General features: G+C 34.1%; 2 protein-coding genes across 2 annotated transcripts; both read right to left on the bottom strand.

Annotated features, from left to right (window-relative positions):
• Positions 1–627: 627 nt before the first annotated feature.
• On the bottom strand, positions 628–8,374 carry LOC7456687 (protein ROOT HAIR DEFECTIVE 3 homolog 2). The gene is made up of 20 exons (XM_002322289.4): positions 8,078–8,374; positions 7,857–7,923; positions 7,637–7,739; positions 7,439–7,509; positions 6,679–6,742; positions 6,092–6,157; positions 5,917–5,964; positions 5,755–5,817; positions 5,581–5,637; positions 4,570–4,728; positions 4,422–4,490; positions 4,234–4,325; positions 4,031–4,109; positions 3,514–3,679; positions 2,486–2,577; positions 2,117–2,385; positions 1,924–2,020; positions 1,657–1,821; positions 1,429–1,533; positions 628–1,193 (listed from the first exon to the last, which is right to left on the bottom strand). The coding sequence occupies exons 1-20, from the start codon at positions 8,211–8,213 to the stop codon at positions 861–863; spliced, it is 2,301 nt and encodes a 766-aa protein (XP_002322325.3). The 5' UTR covers positions 8,214–8,374; the 3' UTR covers positions 628–860.
• Positions 8,375–10,075: 1,701 nt separating this feature from the next.
• LOC7456688 (protein ROOT HAIR DEFECTIVE 3 homolog 2) lies at positions 10,076–21,208 on the bottom strand. Its single transcript, XM_002322290.4, has 22 exons — positions 20,806–21,208; positions 19,975–20,041; positions 19,754–19,856; positions 19,252–19,322; positions 18,031–18,094; positions 17,884–17,949; positions 17,725–17,772; positions 17,564–17,626; positions 17,387–17,443; positions 16,878–17,036; positions 16,725–16,793; positions 16,556–16,647; positions 16,264–16,342; positions 15,880–16,045; positions 13,058–13,182; positions 12,702–12,964; positions 12,525–12,621; positions 12,268–12,438; positions 12,050–12,154; positions 11,573–11,667; positions 11,355–11,451; positions 10,076–10,817 (listed from the first exon to the last, which is right to left on the bottom strand). Exons 1-22 carry the CDS (start codon positions 20,957–20,959, stop codon positions 10,533–10,535), a joined length of 2,496 nt encoding a protein of 831 aa, XP_002322326.3. The 5' UTR covers positions 20,960–21,208; the 3' UTR covers positions 10,076–10,532.
• Between the last annotated feature and the right edge of the window lie 6,001 nt (positions 21,209–27,209).

Raw genomic sequence — 27,209 nt, forward strand, 5'->3', positions numbered from 1 at the left:
TTACGTTCACTTTGTTGAGAAATAACTAGGTCGTTTAATTTTAATACAAAAATCTTATTTAGAAATGCATCTAAACTAAGATGTTGGAATCTTGAAAGATTTATTGCAAATATTCTCTACGCTAAGAGGAGTAATAATGTTTTAAAAACAAAGAATTTATCTTTGACAATAATAAATTTTTTATTATTTTTAAGTGATTCAACAAGTAAATGATTTTTTTATTTTTATTTTAAATTTAGATATTTTGTAAATACCTTTCTTAAAAATGCTAGAGCTTTATTTTGATATCAATTGCAAGTTTGATATATGATTAGCATGTATTTAGAATTATTTTTTTTTATTGATAGCATGTTTATCACGAGTTATGTTTTTAGTATATATTTATAATTTTAAACATGTATAAATTCAAATATTTTGTTGAAATTTTTTTTGTTTAACATGCATGATTAAGTAAACAATCTATTATAATTATTTTAACTAATTATGAAGAGAAAGTAGGGTACACTCCAAAAAAATAATCCCAGATGCAGCAAAAACAAAGGAAAAAAAACCTCTTGAAAATGGCCTTTAAAATTGAGTTTTTTATCACAAAAAGAAATCAAAGCATAAAAATAAAACTTAAAAATCTAAAGAAAAATAGAGGAGGAGAGATTATTCTCATAGATTTTGGCTGTGCAATATTATGTTTGTAACTTGGGACTGCCGTTATGGAAACCGAAAGATAATTTTACCAGTGACGGTATTGATAAGTAGGGCTTGCAAGTTCAACTATAAATCTCAGAGGGGTAATCAAATTACAGATTTCGTTTGATAAGATTCACCATACTATGCTGCATTAAGATTAGGGCCTTTAGCCTAAGCTAATAGTACTGCTGCCGCCAGTCCGACTGCTTGGTCACCAGTGCAATTATAATTGCCACTATTTCCGGTTGTAAAGATCTCACTGCCATTGCCGCTGCATCTTTCAGCATCTCCAACACATCTATCCCTATATATTTCAGCGTCTCCAACACCTCCATCCCTATATATTTCAGCACCGCCAACAACCATGTTGTTACAGCTTTCAACACTGCTGCCACCTCCGGCCTTGCAGCTATCTTCATGGCTGTAGGTACTCCCACTGCCGTGATCGCTGCTGCCCCCACTACCCCGACCACTATCTTAATTACCCTTTTAGCATTCCTAAGAGCCTCCTGCGGAAAACAACAAGTATGCCATGAAAGATTGCTAGTTAGATTCCAAGACATGAGAAACTTCAATGGTCGCACAGAACATATTATGCTCTTGTAAAAACCTGTGCAGGCGCATGCCATATAGAAATAGTTTCTGTTCCCAAGTTTAGAAAGCATAGGAACTTGTTGGCAAAAACTGAAAATGTTCTAACAAACAAGGTGGTATAAAAACATAAAGCAATATATAACAAGGTACCTGATCGGATCTAGCCTGGTTCATTTTATACTTCATGTCTTCTTTGAACTCCATCCACAATGACTTGCACTCCACTGGTGTTAGCAGCGTATCATTTGGAGAAACCTGTTTCATATTCGATTCCTATCAGAGACCACTTTGATAAACACATGAATGCGCGCGCGTATTTTGAGTAGATACATTTACACACATATAGTGATATGGGTACACATCCATATACACCATTACCTCTTCCCACGTGTTGGATGCAAGGGGGTCTGGAGTAGCCCCTGTACGCTGGGAAGATGGAATATCACCAGATTCATCCATGAGAGAGGAAAAGAGTAAATGCTCAATCTGATCTGTCAGTTTATCTAAGCGCATGGCCGCCACTGTTGATAGAATTTTCAAAGACTGCAACAAAATAACCAGGAAACCTTCGGATATATATTGCTCAAAAAGTATAAACAATTTAACATGCTAGCTGCCAGACAGTACAAAATGTAGGCATATTACCGATGAGAGCGCATTCCTTTCAATTTCATCAATGTTTTTTTCCCTAGTCCAAAACCTTGACTTTGAGATTTCATCACGATTGAAAACCTGTTTGAACCTAGATACAATCCAAAGCTTTAATGAACCAAAAGAACAAGAAAAAGAAAAACAATTGAAAGAAGAAACAAAAGCAACAGTTAAGATAGCACTCCACCTATCCTTCATGCGCGTCAAAACTCTCTCTGCAGCTGCCGCTTCTTTCGCCTTTCTCTTCACTACATTTCTTGCATTCTCCCTCAAATGTTCCAATTTAGTGTCAATTGCTGATCTGTGCACCTTGAAACCAACAACAGCATCTGAGAATTCTGATACAGCATTCTCAGTCTTGCTCTCAAGAAGGTTTCTCACTGATAACCATGTGTCTGTTTCACCAGCCTCAAATAAGGATTGTATTTCATCAGCGAGCACATCAGTGAGTTGCTCCTGCATAGGAACATAACAAGTTTTGGTTATTTGATTGAGTAAAGTGATATACTTAGTTTAATGAGCACCGAGGGATTGCAATATCATTCACGTAAATTACCTCATATATTGCCATCATTCCTGACAACATATCACATGTAAGTTTTTCCCGGACATTAGAAGCATTCCACTCACTTTGTCTTATGGCAGCATCTGAGAGAGCATGATAAAGGTAATACACCAAATCCAAGAAACAGAATTAGTGGATCAGACAGTGTGCCAAGCATATGCAAACGATTTCAACACCATCGAGGGATGAGTTTTAGCAGCAACAGCTTGAATAATTTGTAGTAGATGCCTTTTACTTCGCCTGTCAAATTACTTTTTTCTTATGTTTTACCTCAGCCAATGAATTTCTTAGATAAAGTATTTGGTTAACTAGCATTTATCTATTACCGTGAGAACCATAACAACTTGAGATTTCTTCAAGTGCAGAGTGCAAGCTGGTCAACTTGAGGAGGTGGAGGAACACACCCTGAGAATGTTGAGTATCTAGATCCCACAATGGTTTTTAATGATAATGGGGATACAGGAGTTTTTAAAGTCCATAAGAGAAGAAAACCAACTCTCACGTAGACTGAAACTAATTTAGGGTCCTTTGGAGAACTTGACGTTATCATTCATATCAGTCTGATATGAGGGTTTCTCTAGGTTTAAACTATTTCTGTGGTCATAAGGTGCATGTAGAAAATCTGACAATTCATCAAATAGAAGGTTTAACAGTAGCATCAAAGCATTTAAGCCAGACCCTCAAGACAAATGAAAAGATAAGAGTATAGCACCTACCCTAACTGCCAAGCTAAACAACTTAGCCTCTTCAAGAGAGATATGTATTAAATTTATAAATATGTAACAACAACTTATTATATCCAGAAAAGCTAAGAGTTTTTATCATACTACTACTACAATAATTGTGAAGAAAAAACATTGAGATCATATTGAAGATTTAAAATATTAAGAAGATCAAAAGAATCTCACAAAAAGAAAAAAAAAAGTAAATAAAAGAGCCACTTTATCAATTGGAGATGAAACTGGGTTAGATACCGGTGGAGTTAAGAGAAATTCTTTTTACTAGTTGAAGTTGAATACCTTCGCATCTTTGATCAAATTCATGCAAGCAAGATCGAGCACAGCTACGGGCAGAAGCAACAAACCCTTCTCCTTCGTTCAGCAACTGCTCCAGCTTTGTTTTAAAAGTTTCTAGTGTGTTGGAAGACAAGTGTTCCAACATGGTTACATAAGCATCGCGTACCACCTACACCACATTTTTTTAGACTAGAGAAAATTGAATCAAATCACTAAAAGAAAGTACAGAAGAATATGGAGAATAAGACATCCACCAAAAAAAAATGAAGGAAAAAAAAATCATAAAAGAACAGCATATCCTGTTGAATATCAGCTAAGACAACTCCTGTAAAAGCACCCGATGTATGACACCACAAAGAGACGAGGAAAACTATCCTATCCCACAACAACTAAAACTAAGTTCACCTCACTAGAACCATATATCCAGAGCATCAAATGAGAAAGTTTACTTCAGTTACCTAACGGGGAAAAGAGAGGTTAAATAGTAAAAAAAGAGGAAATATGCTCATTAAGGCCCTACCTCCAATGCATTTAACTCCAGTTGCTTCCGTTTTACATTTCGTACATCTTGGTCAAAATAAATCACCTCCTTGTCATATCTATTAAAAAAGAAATATACAAATTAAGAGATTCCAAATCAAGTTGAACAAGAAGCAGAGTCCAAGACTGCAGGCACACAATGCTAACGATTGGTTTGGATTATTAAGCATGATGTACACTGACTGTGAAAGATAGGTTGCTAAAATAGAACTGAGGGTTGCTCCAAACCAAGGTACTGGACCGGCTTGAACATCTTCCTTCAACTCCAGCCATTTCTGTAAGATATCAATTTAGTATTGTATGATATTCAGAAGTTGAAGTAGCTTTCAAAGAAGGAAAGAAGGAAAGAAGGTTATATTCAATTTAAGTGCCTCATCAGAAGTAAGTTGTTTGAGCTTCTCCTTGGCAATTTCTTCGCACCGAACAGAAGCAGCCATCACCTGAAAAACAAAATAGAGAGATGTAATCACATTAAATCCTGATGATTTATTCTCACACAAGTAAATGGCTTTTATAAACCTTTGGATCAGGAATATGTAGATCCTTGTTATCCTTTATGGTTTTCCATATCTTCTCTGCACAAACAGAAAATCCTGAAGCAGGTTCCACTTCCAACCTATCATCAGCAAGATCACTTGGAGAATTGGAATTGAAAAAACGCTGCTTCAGATGAGCAACCTGTAAAATACATCATATTAGGCTACAATCCTGTAATACCAATTTGTAAGTGTCGAAGCTGTCAATAAAATGCAGTCAAGGATTGTAGACTCTTGAGTCCTCATCTGAGACATATTTATTTTAATTATCATATGACTTATGGTCATTCATCACCATGTGATAGACTCCTAATGTCTATAAATTACTCTCTAAATTACTTGATTTTACAAGAACTGGGAAACCACACCAGTCAAAGCACAAATATGTGTGGTAAGCAGACATCAAGTAGTTTGATATCAAGTATAATATGCATAAAAGTGTAATTATTGATCAGTTATAGACTTTGCAATTAACTTCTAAATTAACAAGATGGATTAAAGAGGTGGATTAGTGGACTTGAAGCAGGCCAGTCATTCCGAATTGAACCTGTCCTACAGGGCTTGAATGTTAACTCATTCATCTTTTTGGACACACTGTCAAATCACTTGCCACACTTGCCCAAGTGTCTCCCCTATCAGTATAAATTCGACTCACTAATGGATTTTTCTACCATTTCTTCTACACACAACCTTTCTCAAACTTCATAGTTTTTCTTTCTAAATCTCTTACATATCCCTTCCATCATTCCTTTTAGGGAAGGTTCACCTATCTCACAGAAGGATATCACATCCCGCTCTCCTCACTTGCCATACATAGCAACCCCCAACCACCCAATTAAGATGGCTACCAGTGATTTTGATTTCCAATACAAAGCTACAAATCATCCAGGACCTTTAATTTTAGAAAAAAAATGCCACAACATTCTGCAGAAGAACACAAGTGATGAACTTAAGTTTTGAGGTGATTAACTGCTATTATTAGAGAAAAGGCTACCTGATCTTTAAACTTATCCTCTTCGAATTCATAGCTGGACAGGGAAGTGATCTCCACCTTCATTTCAATAATTAGAAGAAAATTAAGTTATATGCCAGTTGAACAAAAAAGAAACGTATGAAGCATATATGTCAATGGCGTTAGTAAGAGAGATGGTGATGATATTTTTCATACATTAAAATAATCACTGAGAGCAGCACTGCTATGAGTCTCAGGTTCAGCAACTGTAGCCCATATCTGCAGAAATTATGACCTCTGAAAGTGCTGGGAGAAACAAATATTTGACCCGAAAAGAGAAAGACATAGATGTAGCATAAGAAATATGCAAAAAAGTACCTTCTCTATATCTTTCATAAGAGCAGTCTCCAAAAACTCAAGTGGAGTCTACATAGAAACTCAGAAAGGGCGTGGATTCAGTATTGGACAAAAAAATGCACTCAAAGAATGGAGCACAAGCTAAAAGGTGCTTGGATTCTTCTTTTAAATAAACTCATGGGCATAAATTCCATACCCTTGTGTGATCACGTATAACAAACAGCAATGTTCTTTTCCGGGGCTGGAATAAACGCTTCATGACCTGAACAGAAGACGGGTAATAAGTTATCAACATCGTAGCCAAATAGCTCGATTGTTGGCTGTGTTACCAAATTATTTTGGGTGCAATACTTAGCATATCACACACAGGCCTAAGTGAATGTAGCGAAACAGTTTTCATAAAGCACGTTAGTGGCAAATATGGAAGAGGCGGCACTTTATTCAAGCACGAGAAATTGACATATACTGGAGATGGAATAGGCTGTCATTTTTTGTTTTTAGAAGAGAAGAGGCTGTCATTATCCATGCATGTGTTTCATTCACATTCCTATATGTATAGCTCTTGTAAAGTGATAGTTATTAGCTTCTTCTAGCTGTAATTTTGAACAGCTCAATAATTACTTCACAAGTACTTTAAGGTTAAGAAAAACAGCTATCCAGTCAAATACAACTAAACTGATACAATCCAATTTGACTTTCAAGGGAATTGATTCATGGTGAATTAACTCGACAACAGCCAATCACTTGGGATAATTCTGCTTATTGCTTTTCAACATGAAGTACCTGGAAAACAAGTTTCAAAAGGGGTCTGCAGGCTGCATGTTCCAGACCAATGTCTTTGCACCACCTGTAAATGATATTCAACACAGGATAGAAACAGTGTGTGAGCATGAGAGGGAATGTCTTTTCTACAAAACATTACCTTCGTGTCTCCATTTGAAATCTCTAAATTCTGGAGTGACAATTTATGAAGAGCCTGATTTGTGTGAAGGCATAATATATCCAACACACAGAAAAAAAGTTATCAACAATTTCACAATATGGATACTAACAAAAGCTCGTTCACAATTTTGTTCTTTTGGTCTTTTTCCTTGGCTGGATGCACATGCAGTTGTCTTGTAGGTAAATGTATTCCTCAAGTTCATCTGAATATCTTGTAACAAATTCAGATGCATTTTCTCAGTTATTTGGCAATCAAAAAAGAGACAGAAAAATGTTTAACAGACTACAACCCCATAGGATATTTGGATTGCAAATATGCAATGAGCCCTGAATGCCCAAGGAAATCATTTCAAGGCAAAAGGCTACAACAAGAGTTTTTTTTTCTTTTTTTTTCAAGATTTAAACATAGGATAATTCCCAGTAAACCAGTGACTAGTAGTGTATCAAATAAGCAAGTGACAACAATGATATATAAGGGCCAGCTACAGCCTAGACCAAGCCATTCATGGCCATCCTTGACTATACCCACGTGTGGACATTCATCAATTTTTCCAGGAAGAAATAGCATCTAGATATTGTAATGCTGAACTTCAAAACTCACATGTTCACCAATACAGTGTCAGCAATTGCTAAAGCAAACAGGGTACTCTGTTTCTCGAACGCAGTGTTGTCCTGAAAGCAAGATATTCACACAACGTGAAGCCATACAATGATGTAAACAGAAAAACGAAACCATATAGTAATGCTTGTCCTCGACAAAGCACAAAAATCATAGTACTAATTCAAAGCTCTCAAGTACCTCGCCTCTTGCACTGCTGTCGGTTCCCTCCAAATCCATGGCAATTGTGAAAGGCTCAATTTCACTACTCTTGGCAATCCAAATGCCCTTAGTTGTTTGACCTCTAAAACATATACAATCAGATTGTCTTCCTCCATGTATACAAAGCAACAAAGAACTACAAATATACAAACTTTCCTTTCTAAAACTATAAAATTGAAAAAACCATAAAATATCAAACCTTCCTTTGTTTGCATTCAGCATCTTGAAATCAGTACCGAAGACATGATTCATTAGGGTGCTCTTCCCTGCTCACAAAGAACGTGAATGAAACCATATACGTGTACGTAATCAACTTCATATGAACATAAGAAAATAGTAGAATTTAATCCACTTCACATAGACATAAACAAAGGGTCACTGCTCACTAAGAAGTAAGAACTGAAAAGAACATGAACATACCGCTACTTTGTGGGCCAATGATGGCAACGACAGAATAAGAGAGACCGCACTGCGCGAACTCGGTGGTTGTCATGTCTTGGAGTCCTTCCACGTTGAACTTGCCATTTCCATCAATCAACTGCATGCCTTTCTCCATTTTCACTACCGTTCTAACTCAAGAACAACAGCTTTGATGTGCCTTCCTTACCAGGTTAGTGTTTTTTTGGGTTGCAGAGGATCTTACAAACAGTGAAGTGGCAGTCTGGCAGAGAATTGAAGTAAAGTCTCCTTAAAAGCAGCACTAAGTATTCTTTTTGAGTCAACCACTTCGCCAAGAAGTTTTTGGCTTTTTGAGTTTTGACCCCACTTAAAGAATATTAAACTACTCCATGCATGGCTGCAGATGACTCCTTCGCCAAGAAGGTTTTTTTTTTTTTTCCCTATTGGCTGCTTTTGTTTTCCACTCAACATCTTTAATAACAAAGAAAATTATGTTTCGTGTTACGGACCATTAAAAAATTGAATTTGAATTCTAGGTTTTTGTGTAACTATTTTTACATGTTTTTTTAATTGAATTTTATAAAAATTTAAATTTTATTTATTTTTTTTGCTTTAAATTAATATTTTTTTAATGTTTTCAGATCATTTTGATGCATTGATATTAAAAATAATTTTTTAAAAATAAAAAAAAATATTTTTTTGATGCATTTCCAAGTAAAAAGCACTTTGAAAAGCAATCGTAACCACACTTCCAAACACAACTACCAAACATTTTATACATATTTTTTCTTACACATAAACTTCAACTATAATTTTTACCAAACACGTATTTAAATCCAACTAATTACAGATAACCATACTTTTTTAAAACTTACTTTTTTCACACAACCACAAAAATTACCTAAAAACAAACACATTAGTATCCGATGCTTTTTAAAATTGATTTCTGAGGCTGTTTAGGAGTATAATTGAATTGCAATTTTTCAAAATTTTAATTTGTTTTTCAAAATTAATTTTTTTTATCGTTTTGATATTTTGATATTAAAATAATATATATATATATATATATATATATATATATATATATATATATATATATATAATGTTGATATATTTTTAAATAAAAAAATACTTAAAAAAATAATTTGTACTACATTCTCGAGCAATCTCTTAGAGAGTACTTATTATCATGGTGTAAGTTTTTTTGTTTAAATACTTTTAAAATTTAATATTTTTTTAGATAAAATAATTTTAAAAAATACTATGAAAAACAAGTTATAAACTTATAACAAAAAAATAAATACTTGCTGATCAGGTTGTTATTGAATTATGAAATCAATCCATGAATTATTAAAATATTATTTTAATATTTTTTAAATAAAAACACACTTTAAGAAGCAATTTTTACCATGTTGTTGAGCAATCTCTTAGTGATTATTTGTTATCATGGTGAGTTTTTTTGTTAAAGTATTTTTTAAAATTAATATTTTTCATATGAAAAAAATAATTTTAAAAATTACTATGAAAAAAAGTTATAACACAAAAATAAATACTTAGTAATGAGGTTGTTATTAAATTATCAAATCAATACATAAATTATCAAATCAATTTAAAAATGATGTCATTTAATTGTAACTTTTGAAAAAACCACTAAAATACTTTTTAAATTTAATATTTTTTCATATTAAAAAAAACAATTTTAAAAAATATTATAAAAAAAAGTTATAACACAAAAATAAATACCCGCTGATCTGGTTGTTAATGAATTATCAAATCATTTTAAAAATGATGCCGTTTAATTGTAACTACTGAAAAAACCACTAAAATGACGTTAATTGTTTTTTGGATATTGACGTGACCCGCTCTCACCTGGGATAAGAAGAATAACGGAAAAACAAATGCTGAAAATAGAAAAGAAAGCAAGTGGTCGAGAGCCACATCAAATAAAAAAAACGCAGGAGAAGCATCAGCAGAAGAGAGAAAGAACAGTAGTGTTGTTACAGTCAAAATATGTCTAGCTGATGCAAAGATAATGATGCTGGTATTCCATATTGGCTTTCTTTCAGTATGCATTAACAAACCAATGAAGTCTTCATGGAAAGCTCTTTACATGGGAAGTTCATCTTCATTATCATTTGATCCAGCTAGTAGACATCAGGGCAATGAAAGGGCATGGCCATTCTGAGCAAGGTGACTTGACAGCCAAATCAATAAAAATATATATCCGATTCAGTTGAATCTAGCGAGATACAGATTAGCCGCCCAATTGTTGTCTGACAGAGTCTTTCCACAACACAGGATTATTTTCTTGTTACATATATAAATATATCTCAACTTCCCGTATGACAAAATAACTCCATGCCTTCATCCCCCAGCCTCTTTCTTTCTTTCTTCTTCCCTGTTGGAAAGGGCAGAAGAAGGCTTTAACCTATTTATCTCCTCTACTTTGGTACAAATTTTACACACGTTCAGTTTTTCAAGAAAATTCTTCCTCTGAGATTTTTGTACTTCGCCTGTGCATCAAGTTTGGACTTGAGTATTCACTATCAGTTGATGACATGCAGGATGATGATACCGAAGACTCAGGTATTGTACTTGATGTTGGATTCAGCTGAGTTTGATTTCTGTTATTCTGAAAACTAAATGATTGTTGCATTGGGGCTTCAGGAGTCGGACGTCCTTGAGCCTCTTCTGCAAGTCGCCTCAAAAGATTCATAACAGTGGGAAGTAACCTTGAAGAAATGGATAATATACCAGGCAACTGCACACACCAAACAAAGAAATAAGGCACAGGATCTCTGCATATGACAAGAGAAGAAAATAGTTTTTTGAACAAGGAAAAAAAAATAGTACCAAATAAAGCCACTGAGAACACTGTTTTATCATAAATTACAGCTACTTCTCTCATTGCCTCCTACTAAGGTCTAACCATAATGAAGAACGGAAGCCAAGCTTCATATAACAGGTTGTGCATGGAAAGCTAAATATCCCGGCACAAGAGCTTAAGACCAATTTTACTGTGTCAGAATTTTGTTCAAGCACTGGTGGGGGCTTTACTGTGTGCTTAAGTTCCTAGACAAGTTTTAAGAACAATATATTTTTTAGCACACATCTTTGATTTCCATTTCCATGTCCATGCATAGTTCTGGAGTTAAATCTTCTAATCACAATAAATCATACCAATCAATAGACAAACACATGATAAAGTTTTGTCCCATTTTAACCATGTACTTAACATATGCACGATTTTCAACATGACTAACAAGAGAATGATAATTTTATTTTTTTCTAAACTTACAGCGCCATTTCGAAATTCTCCTGTGATGTCCATCTGTACCCATAATGCTTTTGAAAGTAAATATACAACAAACAGAACCAAGAGGTAAAGTGGATTCCTGTTTCATTAGCAAAAAACATGTCAAAGAAAGGCACACCAGTCAACTGGAGAATAAAGCAAAAAAGTTGTGCAGAACAGAAACTGTAGGAAAGCAAAGACTCTAGGTTTGAAGCGAGTACCTTAACAGAACCATGAATTCATTAAAACCAAGAACAACCATCGCCACTATTGCCCATGGAGGAGGTAACCAGTTATTACTTCGCTTGTGAGCCTCCTGAAGAAACACCATTTATTGCATATAAGAGTGCTAGATAGCTTGCAGGACATGATACTTGATAAATGAATAAAATATACCCTTGGTTTCTGAAAAGAGAGTGATCTGTGTGTCTGTGCATGCGTGTGACTGAGTGAACATGAGCATGAGTTACATATTTTGGTTTGGTGCCCTACTACATGCATAGAAACTTTAATTGGCATGTAAAGCAGAAGATAGCAAACGACAAACTGAAAATATTCCCCAAATTAACTTGAACATTATTTGATTAAGAAATAAAACATCCAGTTAAAATTGTGAATCCAACCAAATTACTATATGAACACACATCTTGATAAAAGGATACCATAAATGAAAAATAGAAATATTTAGTATAAGGTACCTGAGCAGAAATAGCTTGGGTCACACTATACTCGGTCTCTGCTTTGAACTGCCTCCACAGTGACTTGCACTGGACTGGTGTGAGCAGCGTAGCTTTTGGAGAGACCTGCCTCATTTGATTTCATGAGAAACAGTTTGAAAATAGACAAGGGATATATACAAATACAGATGCCATCATGCACATGTACACAATTGAACTATTATCAACCATCTGTTTACCTCTTTCCATGTACTTGAGGCAAGGGAGTCACTACTGGCTCCTATGCTTCTATCTTTGGAAGATGGAACAGAAACAGTTCCATCACTGAGCGAGGAGAACAGTACATTCTCAATATCATCTGATTTCTCATCTAAGCGTATGGCTGCCAAGGTTGATAGAATTTTCAAAGACTGCAACAAAACAAATGCAAGATATTTAGATGTTCCTCAAAGATAAAAGGCAGCCAGCAATTCATTAAGAAATCTTGGTTGATTACCGCAGAGCGTGCATCCTTTGTAATTGCTCTAATGTCTTCTTTCCCAGTCCAAACCCTTGGCATTGAGTCATTGTCATGATTGAAAATTGTTGTAAACCTGAAATGTTATCTAAATTAACCAACAAAAAAAGAAAAAAAAAAGAAAAAAGAAAAATAAGCAACAATCATGTACTGCACCTATCCTTCATGCGGATCAGAACTTTCCCTGCCTCTTCTCTTGCCTTCTTCTCCACTACATTTCTTCCATACTCCCTCAAATTTTGCACCATTGTGTCAATTGTAGGCTTATCCAACTCAAAACTAGCAACAGCAGTTGAAAACTCAGATACAGCAACCTCGGTCTCACGTTTAAGAAGCTTTCTTATTGAAGTCCATGCATCATTTTCACCAGCTTCGAATAGGGCTTCAACAGGTCCAGAAAGCATATCAGTAAGTTGTTTCTGCATGATTAGTGTAACAAGATTTTGTTATTTGTTTCAATACAGAGTTCAACAATTTGGAATATTCAATTGCAACATCAACCAAGAAAATACCTCATATTTGGCTATCATTTCTGTCAACATGGTGCTGCGTACTGATGCTGCATGTGCCTCAATATCACGATGAAGTTTTTCCCTGACTTTTGAAGCATCCCAATTGGCCTGTCTAATGGAAGCATCTGAGGGATAGGATATTACATGTCAATCACCAAATCCAGAAAAAAAGAACGAGTAGATAACAGATCTTTGCTGAGAATAAATATGAAGTTTAAAGAATTATAGAAGGATGAGTTCTATAACTTCTAGTATCAACAGCTTAAATAAGTTGGTACAGCTGCCCTTCACCTTGCCACTTTTCTTTTGTCTAACCCAATGAAATTCTTTGATGAAGTATTTGACTGCCTTTTGTTTTGCAGTCACAGTTTTAATAATTGATGCTTGTTCAAGTACAGACAAGCTAATTAGCTAGGAGGATGGGTTAGAGGAACATGTCCTGAGAAGTGCTGACTAGCCATACCACTTTACAGTTTATTTTCAGGGGCAAGTCAAGATCTTTAGAAGTCCAAAAGAGAAGATGCAATTCTTGTGCAAGATAAGACTATTTCTGCAATTACATTGTGGCAAGCAAAAAGCAGTTATAAGATTCCACAGTTCAAAAATAGAAGTTTAAACTGTATCCTTTAAGCATTGTAAGGAGACCCTTAGAATGAATAGACTGGTTGAGAGGACTAGCTATGTAAGACCCAAACTTTTGGCCCAAACCATGCCCAAGTCAGCCCAAACCCAACCTAAGTTATATAAGGAAAAAGTTGCAAGAAAATTCTCTCTCTTCTAATTCTTGTGGCTGCCGTGACCCTCCTCTCATCAAACCAAGGATTTCAGTTTTTTATCTTGAGTTTTGAGTTCAAGAAAGATGGAAGTAACAAGTGGTTCCTTTTCATGTTACTTTCGATTATGGCTTGTTTATAGAAGGATTAAAGAAGAGATTATGATTTATAAAGATTTGAAGTTTATGTTATTAAGATTGATTCATGATTATTATTGGTTAAGGTTAAGTGATTGATTTTGAGTGTGTTGTTAGAAATAAAAATTTGTGAATTGATTTGTTATGGGTTAAGAAATTCGTTTCAACTTTGCTGGAAAATCTGGACAAAATGGTCTTGAGGTTGAAGATGATGAAATTTTATTTTGGTTCTTGATTTATAAAAATTAAAGTTTGGTCCCTAAACTTTGAAAAAATATAATTTGACCCCTAAAAGTATTTTGGGATTCCAGGCAGTATTATTACGAGGTTAAGGATGATGAATCTCAGTTTGATAATTGATTTGGAATATTTTCAGTTTGGTCCCCCAATTTTGGGAATTTACATTCTAGTCCTTGAACTTTTAAAAAAATTACAGTTCGGTCTCTGGTTCATTTCTGGACAGAACTGATGATGATTTAAGTGGGAAATTTCAGTATGGTTATGTATTTACAGTTTGGTCCTCCAATTTTGGTAAAATTGCGTTTTGATCCCTGTTTTTGGAAAATTGTTGTTTTAGTCCCTAAACTTAGGAGACTAAACCTGGTTTTCTTTTATGCATTGGAATCTTTTATTTGTGTTGTTTTGGGTTGTTTTTTAGCATATTCCATATATTTGTTATAGGTTCTTATAACAATCCTCAATAGGATTTTCGAGTCTTTCATCCGATATTCCTTTTAGTTCTATATTTTCTAGGTGAATGTAATAATCTTTAATATGCATGTAATATAAATAAATATGTAGGTTGATTATATGATGAGTACGATTAGTTAATTTCTTGAATATTTATATATGTTGCTTTATTTTCCGAGTACTTACCTGTTCTTGAATTTGCATTCGCATTCTATTAAACTAAATTCTATTTGATATGATATACGTTGCTTTGATAATTATGTGAATATCTATTATGCCTTAATATAGGACTTGTCAGTAACTCCATGCTAACGAAGAGTAGTTAGCCTATGTGCACATAGTATTCTATATGCCTAACTGGTGAGAAAAATACCAGCATGTAGAGATTGATCCTCCCACAGTGGTCACCTTCACGTGTCATCTAATCTCTAACATATATTCCACTACTTTATGATAATATACTTAGTATGTATATCTATATCAAGATAAATCGAATTGCAAATTATTAATATCTGAAATGTATATTAAATGTTATTCCCTCACTGAGTTGGTTGAACTCACCCTTATTTTTTATATTATTTCAGGTTCTTAGTTTCTGTTAGTAGATGAACTTTGATGAGTGTTCCTGCTTTTTCAGTTTTAGTCACTATGCCTTGCTTGTTTCGCGAGACTTTCCTTTTAGTTTTGATTCGATATCTTAAACGCTTCATTATTACCCTGTTTTAATTAAGTTTGGATTTTGACAATATAATGATTATTATGAATTATTGTTTTTGTTTTAATTACTGATGAGAAATTTTGAAGTATCATTTGATTTTATGAATTTTGAATAATATAATATTTTGAAAATTTATGAAATGCTTCGTGAATTTTATACAGTTTTGTTTATGATATGTACGTTCTGAAGCTTAACGTAGGAGGGGTGTCCTTACGGCACCCTTCCTACGTTGCCGGTCATGGACCCAGGATTTGGGTCGTGACCCTGCTTATATGAATAATAGTTGCTGAATTCAGCCTCCTAACAATGATCTATTGAAGTAAGTGTTTCTCATAACAATCCTAAAGCACACTCTGTAACTAGCACAGCTGCAAATAATACTAGGAAAAGCAATGGCAGAAATTCTGTTTGTGGAGAAAAAATAGTAGGCACGGACTTCCAACACTTAACATAGTTAATGAGCAACTACCAATATTTGTGCACAAATCCATAAACCACACATACCTTCACACCCTTTATCAAACTCAACCATGCAAGATTGAGCACAGGCACGAACAGAAGCAGCAAATCCTTCTCCTTTGTGCAATGATTGTTCCAGCCTCGTTTTAAAACTTTCAAGAGCTTTAGAGCGTAAATGCCCCAACATGGTAACATAAGCATGGTGGACCACCTACAGGAAAAGAAAACCCACAATATAAGAAGCAATTTTTTATAGATAAAAGCACCCACCAACTACCAAGACATAAGAATCCAAAAGGTAAGACATATGATTAGACCCTATATAATCCTAAAAACTTCCATCATGGAAGATATTTTAGATCATCCTACTGCAGGCAACAAAAATTATAGAACTAAGCAAAAAAAAAAAAACACTCATTAAGGACTTACATCTAATGCTCTTGATTCCAACTGTTGCTGTTTTGCATTTCTTACACCTTCATCAAAATAGATCGCCTCATTTTCATATCTAGTGTAAAAGAAGCGTCATAACATCAGATGATGCAAATCAACAAGCACAAAAAAATATTCTTCTGTGAGATAAAACTAATGAAATTGAGGAAATTTGAAATAAAACACTAATACTGATAAGATGAATTAGAGATTTTTGAGTCTCCAAACATTGAATAAACAGAAAGAAATGTAGCACACCACTATTTAGAATAGCAAGATATAAACTTACTCTGAAAGATAGAATTCCAAAATAGAGCTGAGTTTTTTCCCAAACCCTGACACTGGACCAGCTTGAACAGCTTCTTCCAATGCCAACCAACCCTGCAAGAAATCATATTAGCACTTCTTGATGATAAATTTCACAATTCTAACATTTATCAGAGTAACTTTTAAGTAACCTGATCAGAGGACAAGTAGCGAAGCTTCTCGTTGGCAATCTCTTCGCACCGAACAGTTGCAACCATCACCTGATAAGCAAGATTTGCAACATATTTCACATATGAAGAAAAATTTAACAATTTAAGTTCACATAAGAAAGGTAAATAATAAACCTTGTGAGCAGGAAGATCCAGATCCTTGTTCTCTTTTATAATTTTCCATATCTGCTGTGCACTGAAAGAAAAGCCTGAAGCAGGGACAACTCCCTGCCTATCACCAGCAAGACCTCCTGGAGAAATGGAATGGAAAAACCGCTGTCTAAGTTCAGCAACCTGTATAAAACATCAAATTAGTCTACCAAATGTACACTCAAATGCTATGTAATCAAGAAGTGGTTTCCTCTGGTTATTTTAAATTATTTGTTCAGAATCAATCAGTCAAATGATGATCTGTAAATTGCAATCATGGCTAACAAAATTTGACAATAATGTCACGTTGCCTTTAACTTTGGACTCCAATCATTTTGGTAAACATACACAAGCTACATATCATTGACCAAGACTTTAATAAGAGAAAAGAAAAATACTACAGCAGAATCCAAAGTTGAAAAACCAACATATATGACAAACATAAGTTCTGTGGCTAATAAACTGTTATTTTTGCTATAATGGTAGCAGGTTACCTCCCTTTCAAACTGCTCCTCCTTTTCTTCATAGCTAGACAAAGCAGTGACCTCCACCTTTGTGCAAATGAACAGAAGCAAAAAATTAGAGCTTATGCCAATTGAAATTGGTACAAGAAATGAAGCACAATTGTCAAAACACGAGAAAGATGAAAAATGAGAGAATTATCTTCATACATTAAAAAATTCGCTGAGAGGAGTACTTTTATGAGCCTCAGGTTTCGTGACTGTAGCCCATATCTGCATAAATTATGACCATTGAAGATGCTAAAAGAAACGAAATAATCAAACAGAAGATGAAAAGGCATAGCCAGAAAATAAGAGATGCACAAAAGTACCTTTTGAATATCTTCTCTTAAAATAGGCTCCAAATATTCAAGAGGAGTCTACATGGACAGTCACAAAGAGGTTACAGATTCAGCATTGGACAAAAACAGCTATATTCAAGGAGAAAAGGCAAATCATCTTAAACGAATCATATGGGCATAAATCCATACCCTTGTTTTATCACGTATAACAAAGAGCAGTGTTGTTTTGCGGGGGCTGAATAAACGCATCATGGCCTAGGTACAGGACAGAAAATAGATTATTGCATGTAAGGAACGCACAATAGCATCTTAATCACAGGAAATGGCAAAGAGTACCTGAAAAACTGTTTTTAAAAGGGGTTTATTGGCAGCCTGCTCCCGGCCAATGTCATGGCACCACCTACAAGTAATATTTCAGCATCTACTTAATTAGGAGCAGATCCCAATAAACAGAAAACTGTATGTTTGTGCCTTGTCAATCTTTAGCTGCATCTCTAATTTGCAGTGTCTAATTCATCCACTGTTAAAATATGAAAATATTTTAATCCTACAAAGAATATTTCTGAATCAACATCTATTTTTCCTTTTTTTGCAGGACATAATCACTTATCCCTAATGATAAATTGAACTCATTACAATTGTCCAAGGTTATCTTGTATTTAAATTGGACAAATTTTCCTCATCACTCAAGCATCAAATGAGAATCAGAAAGATGTTTAATAGACCAGAATCCCACCATATTATTGAATTGTAATATACAAATCAGCAACAAGCCAGGTAACAGCTGAGCAGATTATCTCAGAACACCTACAGACTGCGGAGCCAAGCAAAGTAGTTTTCCCAGATTTTAGACCTAACCGATGCCCGGCACAAACTGGACTATTTTTGTGTGTAATCTAATCAGCAAAACGCGTTAATCTTCAACACTAGCTAAAGGTGGTTAAATGCAGTATGCACTTTTCACTTTTGTTAAGGCCATATCCCTTTCACCTCCAGCTTCATCTGTTTGGTCTGTGACATTTAACCCCTCCCACCCAGCACTTATACCAAAGAATAGGAACATCAAAAGAATAGTATGTTCAGCTTGCAAAGAGATGCCCAAATCACTAAAACACATGTTAAAGTAGTAAACTACCAATATCAAACAGTTCACTGCACTGTTAGCCATGGTGTTTCACACACTTTTTTAACCACTACAGGGTAAAGGCACATAAAAAAGAACAAGATCGAAAATTGAAACGAAGTCGGAACAAAGTAAAGTTAAATTTAATCCTGGCTGTGCACTATACACATGCATTCATATAAAAAAAAACTTCACACCAATTCTGGATTTTAAAAAAAAAAAGAATGTGATGACCATAACCAGGCAGAGCCGTTTCAACCATGTCACTCCTGACCAGGCACTGGGCAATATATTGATAACAATATAGCAGTCTAACTAGCCTGACAGTCTAAAGCCACCAACAAATACAGCCAGGGGTCCAGGCATCCACTAAATTTATCAGGCAGAAAAGGCATCCAACACTATAATGCTTAGCATAAAATAAAATAACTCACATGTTTATCAGTACAATGTCCGCAACTGCCAAAGCAAAGAGGGCACTTTGTTTCTCAAATGCAGTGTCATCCTGAAAACAGCAAATATTCAGAGGATCAGGAGTGTCAAAAATTCCCTACAGCATGTGTTCAATAGATTCACAAGCTGAAATTTGTAGCTGGTTCGTTCAGCTTACTACAAGCATTAGACACCACAGCTTATAGAAGCATACAGTATTCTTCATCCTCAAAATTTCTCAAAATTTACAAACTAATGCTACTCGGCTTCCTGTCTCACAAATGTTGAAAATAATAAGCTGCCACCAAAATTCTCTATATACTTGACATGCTATTGTAAATTAAGACTCACATTGACTGCATGAAGCCACTAATCAATTGTCAAATCCAACGAACATAGGGGATAATCAAATAAAACAGAAAAGGCAACAACCAAAGACTATACAAGCCACTCAATTAGCAGTGCGAAGCTAAAACAATATATATCAACACAAAAGCTCACTACCTCGCCCCTTTCTCTTCCATCAGTTCCCTCCAAATCCATGGCAATTGTGAAAGGCTCAATACCAACACACTTTGCCATCCAAATTCCCTTGGTTGTTTGACTCCTGAAACATAATTATATAGTGTTTCTTCATGTGAAGATCAAAAAAGCAAAATAGATATACAAAAAGGCATAATTCTCCCTTCGACAATGATAAACTCACAAAACTAAAACTATCTAACCTTCCTCTGATTGCATCCATCTCCCTGAAGTTTGTCTGAAATAGATGATTCAAAAGCGTGCTTTTCCCTGTTCACAGAGAACACAAATTAAACCATTATTTGATCTACACATGCAAAATGCATATGCATAACATACAGTTCTAACTGTAACTAGTGTCATTGATGTGACTAAACAAAAGTCAAGAGAGATCTTTAGTGCAATTCCTGCATAATAGATTTCATATAGAAAAACAAAATCCAGTTTACAACCGCCCTTTATTACATTAATATACAGAAAGTTTCAAACTTCAGGTTTGCAAAAATAAAAAGGATGCAACAAAAATGAGCGAAACAATTTGGATCTACTCAAAAAAAACCCAATTGAACAAATAATTAATCAATTAAACAACAGATTTAAGTTCCAGAGAGTTCATTTTCACTAAACTTTGCATAACCAAACATTAAGAATATTCGATCAAACTCAAAAACTCTCAACTTTCAACTTCCAAAAAACTAAAAAAACAACAAGAAGAGCAAAATATTTTGGATCTGCTCATATAAAACCCCATTAAAACTAATCATTATTTAAACATAAAGAACAAATCAAGTTCCAAGAAAATACAATCAAACACCAAAATCTAACCAAACAAATTAAACACAAAAAATGCCCATTTCACATTTAAGCTAAAACAACCACTACAACAAACTAACAAATCAAAAGAGCTTATTCACAGTTATAACTAATAAACCAACAAAAAAACAAAAACCCATTTCACAATTAATCTAAACAACCACAAAAATCAACTAACCAATCAAATGGACTTCAGATCCCACTAAAAAAAAAATATTTACCGCTGCTTTGAGGGCCCATGATTGCGACAATAGCATAAGAAAGACCACACTGTGACAGTTTCGTGATCTTCGAGAAGTTATCAAGTCCTTCCACATTAAACACTCCGTTTCCATCAATCAGCTGTGTGCCACAGCTATCTTGATCTCGCTCCATTCTTGCTCTTATTTACTCACCGATCTTCTACTTAAAGGACAAACTTTAAAGGGTTTTAGAGGGGGGGAGTGTGAAGAAAAGATTTAAGGGTTTTAGAGAGAGATAGTGGAAGAAGCAAGAAATTTAGTAGAGAAAAAGCAACGGCTTCTTCTTTGTTTCTGTCTTTTTTTTACTAGTTGCTGAAAGCATTCTTCTCCTAGTCCAAGGAAGGATTGATTGAAAGCAAAACAGCCCTCGTTTTGCGTTATTTTTACTGTCTTTTTTTATTTTCTTTTTGTGGATCTCAATTATGATGTAATGATCATCCAAATAATTCAAGTTTTGCCAAATAATTGATTTTTTATTTCTTACGGTTGGGTGATTTTTTTAGGGCGAATTATATATTATTCCTTAGCTTCTCTTTCTATATACTTTTTAAAAATATATATTTATTTGAAAATATATTAAATTAATATTTTGTATTATTTTTTAATAATTTTAAAATACTAATATTAAAAAAAATTATTTTTTGATATTAATAATAACATAAAAAAATAATTTAAAATAAATAATAAATAATTTTTTGAAAAAGCATAACGTGAACACAAAGATAAGAATGCTGAAAACCTCAATCTTCAAACTTCGGCTTTACATATAGATGGATTGATTTATCTGTGAATAAAATATAATTGTTAAAGGAAGAAAAGAAGTGAAAGAAACTCATGAAAATGAACAAGCACAAACAAATATTCGTCTTTTTTTATAACAAGAAATAAATTTTATTATTATTATTAATATAAATGTTCGAGTTAACTTATATATATTTTAATATTAAAAAAAAAATAGTAATTTATTCAAAAAAATGTGCCCCAACAATCTCAATAAAAAAAAAACTTTTCCATGCAATTAGCATTTAGCATATTGAATTGTCATTTAGCTGGCAGTACATGGCCGCAATATGCTCTAGTTCGGAGCGAAATTTTCTTTTCAATTTAAAAAATATTTAAATAGCAGGGGGCTTTTTAATTTTGTTTTTAAAGTTACTTTAAAGGGTTAAATTCAAATTTTTTTTAACTCGTACTCTTTGTTTAGTTTAAATTTTAAATTAGAATTGTATTGGTGTGATATCATCTATTTAATAAGTTAAAAAATAAAATAAAAACAAAATTAAATGATAAAAAAAATTAATAAACATAAAAAACCAAAATCAGGATAGCAAGTTAAAGACAACCTATAATACAATTAAATAGTTTGGTTTTTAAAAATATATTGAAGATAATATTTTTTTATATTAAAATAAAAATATATTGGATTGATTTGGATCAATTAGAATTTCGATCAACTAGGATTTAATTAAGCAAACTTGTGATCTAAAACTTCAAATATTTTAATAATATTTTTAAAATTTTAATTATATGATAAAAAATAATTTAATATTAAATGATAAAATAAAAAAATAATTTTTTTCTTATAAAAAACTTAATGTTAAAAGTTTTTTTTTAAAATAAAATTAGACCATACATGCATGACTAAATACCTCAAAACTCCAAGGCTTAAAAAAAACCAAACACATAAGCTTAGTTCAAGCCCACCCGTCTAGGATATATGTATGTATATATCCTGGCAGCCACGTTAAAATCACAAAACTTATATCTTTTGTAATGATTTTTATATAAATTTAAGTAAGAGATTTTTTTAAATCTCATTTTTACTTATATACGTATATTTAAATTCTACTCATTATTCTATATTTATATTTATATAAAATTAAATATGCCTTGTGTTTATATTTGTTAGAGGATCCTGTCATTTCTATACTTGCCCCTTCATTTATATCAAAAATATATTTATAATTTTATATTTTGTTTTAAAATCAAGTGTATCAGCTAGAAGAGAGAACCATTGAAAAAAATAGAAGAAAAAAAAAGCATGTAGATGGAGAATCCGAATTTGACCACCGTTATGAGGTTATAAAATTGTGGCTGAGTTTTTTAGGTTCAAAATCTATTTTTATCTAGAAAACACCTAATAAACTCTATAAAAACCACTTTAAACTATTAATTAATCTTAAAATACTCCAAAATCATCTTAAAAATCAAAATCAACTGAATAAAAAAAATCAAAATAGAACTCGACTTTTTTTTTTCATGAATGTTTAAAGAGAAAACTCATCACCATCAATTTTATTTTTATCGAATGAAATCTTTTGACATCAAGTTTAACTATTTTAATTGTTAAAATCGTGGCAACCAACTATTTTTTTTGTTTTTTTTTTCAGCTTTTTCTCTTCTGTCATTAACTGAAAAATAAACAAATAAAAAAATATTGTGATTTTGATAATTTTTTTATGTTTTACAATTCAGTTTTATTTCTTTTAATTTGATAAATTTATTATAATTGCAATACTAACTCCATGTAATTAGGCTATAAAAAGATGAAATTAAAAGGAAAAGAAATCGAAAATAATAAAAAAAGTCACAAGCTTTACTGTTAAGCTGCCCAAATCTTTTAAATGTATTAGATAATTAAATTGACGTTAAACCAAAATATAATTATTATTATTTTTCTTTGAAAGGACGTTTTTTCCTTTTCTAATCATAAAAGAAGTATTTCCTCTCGTTAAGAAATGCATTTTTCATTAAAAAATAAATTTATACAGCTGCAGTTCTTATTTTTGTAAAAGTACTTGTTAGTGGCGGACAGAAACCAATGAAGAACGTCTTGTCATGTTTTAATTGTTGCCGCATTCATTTCTGACGAAAATTTATTATGAACTTTCAAGAGTTTTTGGTTCTTGGTTAACCCACGGGGGGCAAAAACCCAGAAACACAAATTTAATTTTAATATATTTATGAAGTGTTGAGGTAAAAAAGAAGAACCTTTTCGTTAAGAAATTGTCGTATAATTTAATTTTAATTAACACGTTTAGGGATGCTCTTCTTCGTTAAAAAATTAAATCAGTGATGCCATCCCCATAGAATTTTCTATTGTAGGTGGCCAGCGGGACAGCTGAGGAGCCATGAGAAACTTTCACTTCAAACTCGCAGTTTCCTACCAGACACAGGATTGTCGTAGCCTGGGATTTCCATAAGCTCACCAGTTTGATCAATGCACTATGTAATTTGGCTAAATTTGAATGTTAAAACTATAGTCTAGACAAAATTATTAAATTTATATGTGCCCTTGAATATGCAAGCAGTTTCCTGCTGCATGAATACGTCAACCATCCAGAGCCTAGCATCAAGAACGAAGACAGCAAAAGAAAGCATGACGGATCACCAAGCATATTCTATGAAATTGGACACCATACCCTGACGTATCCATTGAAATACAACTATGAATCTATGGCTGTTACCACCCACGAATCGCCTCATTCCTGTGGCAGCCGCTGCCAAAACTATACCAACTGTCCCTCCTACAGCACCCGCCGGCCTCACAGCGACCCCTGTTGCCGTCCCTGTATTTTCCGCAATTCTCCAGTGAAAAGATGACCTCCCTTTTATCAACTCCTGAGCCTCCTGAAGAAAACATTGAAGGCAAATGATAGCTAAAATGCTCTGCTATGAACTGCTCCCGTAATACTTTTGCACTGCAATGGTGTTAGCAGTGTAGCATGTAAAGAGACCTACCTGCCTCATCTTCTGATTTTATGCAAAATCCATTTAGAAAAAAAAGAGATTGAGATCTGTATGCAGGAAATATGTAATACCAGCACTGTATGCATACTTTATTTAAATAGTATCAATCAACTATTACCACTTCCCATGCTCTCGATGCAAGAGGGTCCATGCTAGCTCTTGTGCTTCTATCTACGGAAGATAGAACAGCAGCAGCAGCAGCCACAGTTCCATCCATGAGCGAGGAGAATAGCACTTCCTCAATATTGTCTTCCTTGTCTAGGCGTAAGACTTCATGGCATGATTTCAAGATATTCAGATGTCATTCAAGTACAGAGAGGCAGCTATTTTTTCAATAGTCTATCTAGATACAGCATTTCATGCATATAACTGATACAATTTCTTCTTTCCACAGTCCAAACTCTTGGTTTCAAACCATCATCATGATTGAAAACCATTGAGAACCTGAAATATGATCCAAAAATTAATCAGCAAAACGGACAATTGAAAGAAGAAAAGTAAGAGCAAATTATATACTCTAACCTGTCCTTCATATGGAACATGACTTTCCCTACTTCTTCTCTCACCTTTTCCTCCACTAAATTTATTGCATGCTCCCTCAAAGATTGCTCCTTTGTGTCAATTATAGATATGTCCAACTCAGGAGTACCGTTAACATCTTTTTTAAAAAAACATTGATAGCGTTATCAGTCAAGAGCTTTTGATTCATTCTTATTATAGCCCAGGTGTCATGTTTGCAAACTTCAAAATAGGGAATCTACGGGCCTGGTGAGAGCATAACTGAGTTGTTTCTGCATATGAACAATGTATCAAGATTTTGTCATCTCTGTGTATATTGTAACAATATAAAAGACCTTCTTGAGGCAAGAAATAAACACAACAATAATAAGATGATGTAAGATTGTCCATCAATATTTCCTACTTCTGCAAAATTGTATTTACGTCTTCTATTCCTTGACCACAAATATCTCCAGCGCCCCTGATAAGATCCCGTATACTCTTCATTTCTTATGAACCAACATGAACCCAGCTGCTATCATGCTAGTCCTAGCCCTCTTGGCATTTTCCTCGATCCAGGATCTTCAACATCCTTCATCTGGTAATAATGGGGAGCTATTTCTACCATCCAGTCTGGCTTTAGTTCCGTTACTTGCCTCATGTACTCCATGGTAGCAAGAACCAACTCGTGGTATATAACCCATGCTGGGAGCACCCACAACAACCCTGAGCTGGGGTGAAAGTGAACCGTCTGTGGGATGTTTCACAGTTCTGTAGGATCCATTCTTCTGTAGCCTAGCTGAATGGGGAAAAACCCAGATGTTATGGACTTCTTTATCGCATATAAACCATTGGGATTGGACGATAGCTCAATTTCAACCATCTCCCAAAGGCCCTCCAACTGGTTTCGTACATCTCTTGCTCGCTTCATACTCACTATATTTGGTCAGATTGATTCATTATTTAGCTCAATCAGGCAGCTGTGATTGCCATTTTATTTTTACAAATAGCAGATTGCACTGTTGCATCCAATAAGGAGAAATTACCATTACACAGGATATAGTTTTAGATTTTGCCTTACCTGAACCCATCAATCAAAAGGTGAATCGCATTGCCGTCAGTGTTTCTGGGTTCCTCTTTTTGGAAATTATACAAAAGCAGCAATGCTTTGTATGGGATTGTAGTTTGTACATATTGGGTCTCTGGACTCCATTTTTTTAGCAAATGAAGCATGCATCATATTATTTCTGTTGACAAGCCATTTTTGTTCTTGAGCCAGTTTCTTCACAAGATTTTTTTTTTTTTGGCATCAATCCTGTGATTTTTATCGTTTTTCTAAGCCCAAATTCACCTGAGAATCACTAATTTGATTGGCAAGGATGGTTGACAAATATCCCAGAGCAAGCCTCTGTGGAATGCGTGTGGTGGGGAGAGAGAGCGCTAAACTACTAAAGATAAGATACAAATGGCCACTAAAAGCTCTAGTCTTGCTACATGGACAAGCAAATGGGCTACTCATCTACTTGTGATTTGGAGAAGAGTTGATCTTCATAATCTTTCACGTTGCCTCTAGGATTCTCTTGAAATCTTTCACGTTGCTCGCTTCCAAGATTTACTGAATAGAAGTCCAAGCTGTAGTCTCTGAGTACTTTAGGGAGACCCTAAGCACGATTGAACTGGTAGAGATGAATAGTTGAAACAAGATCCTGTTATTATACTAACAGCTATAGAAACTCAGATTATTTACACAGAAAAAAAGTGTGGTTTTAAATCAGGAGAACCTGTGCACACATTTCTGCTTTTATGCTAATAGTTGTTGAATTTGAAGCCCGATTTAGCAACATTGGTGGTTTCATAACCTATCCAAAACATGGGTGGCAACCATACCTTTAAGCAAACAGCAAACTGTATTTACAATGAAAGTTTAATAATATATTTTCACATAAGAAAGAGGCTTGTAATAAACCTTGTGAGCAGGAAGATCCAGGTCCTTGTTCTCTTTTACTGTTTTCCCTGCCTGCCACAGGCTGAAAGAAAATCCTGTAGAAAAAGAATCGGAAATCCATCGCCTCAGTTGATCAACCTGTGTAAGACATCATATCAGTCTACCAACAGAAAATTTCAATTCTATGCAT

Source organism: Populus trichocarpa, chromosome 15, assembly GCF_000002775.5.
Source record: "Populus trichocarpa isolate Nisqually-1 chromosome 15, P.trichocarpa_v4.1, whole genome shotgun sequence".
Classification (NCBI taxonomy): Eukaryota; Viridiplantae; Streptophyta; class Magnoliopsida; order Malpighiales; family Salicaceae; genus Populus; species Populus trichocarpa.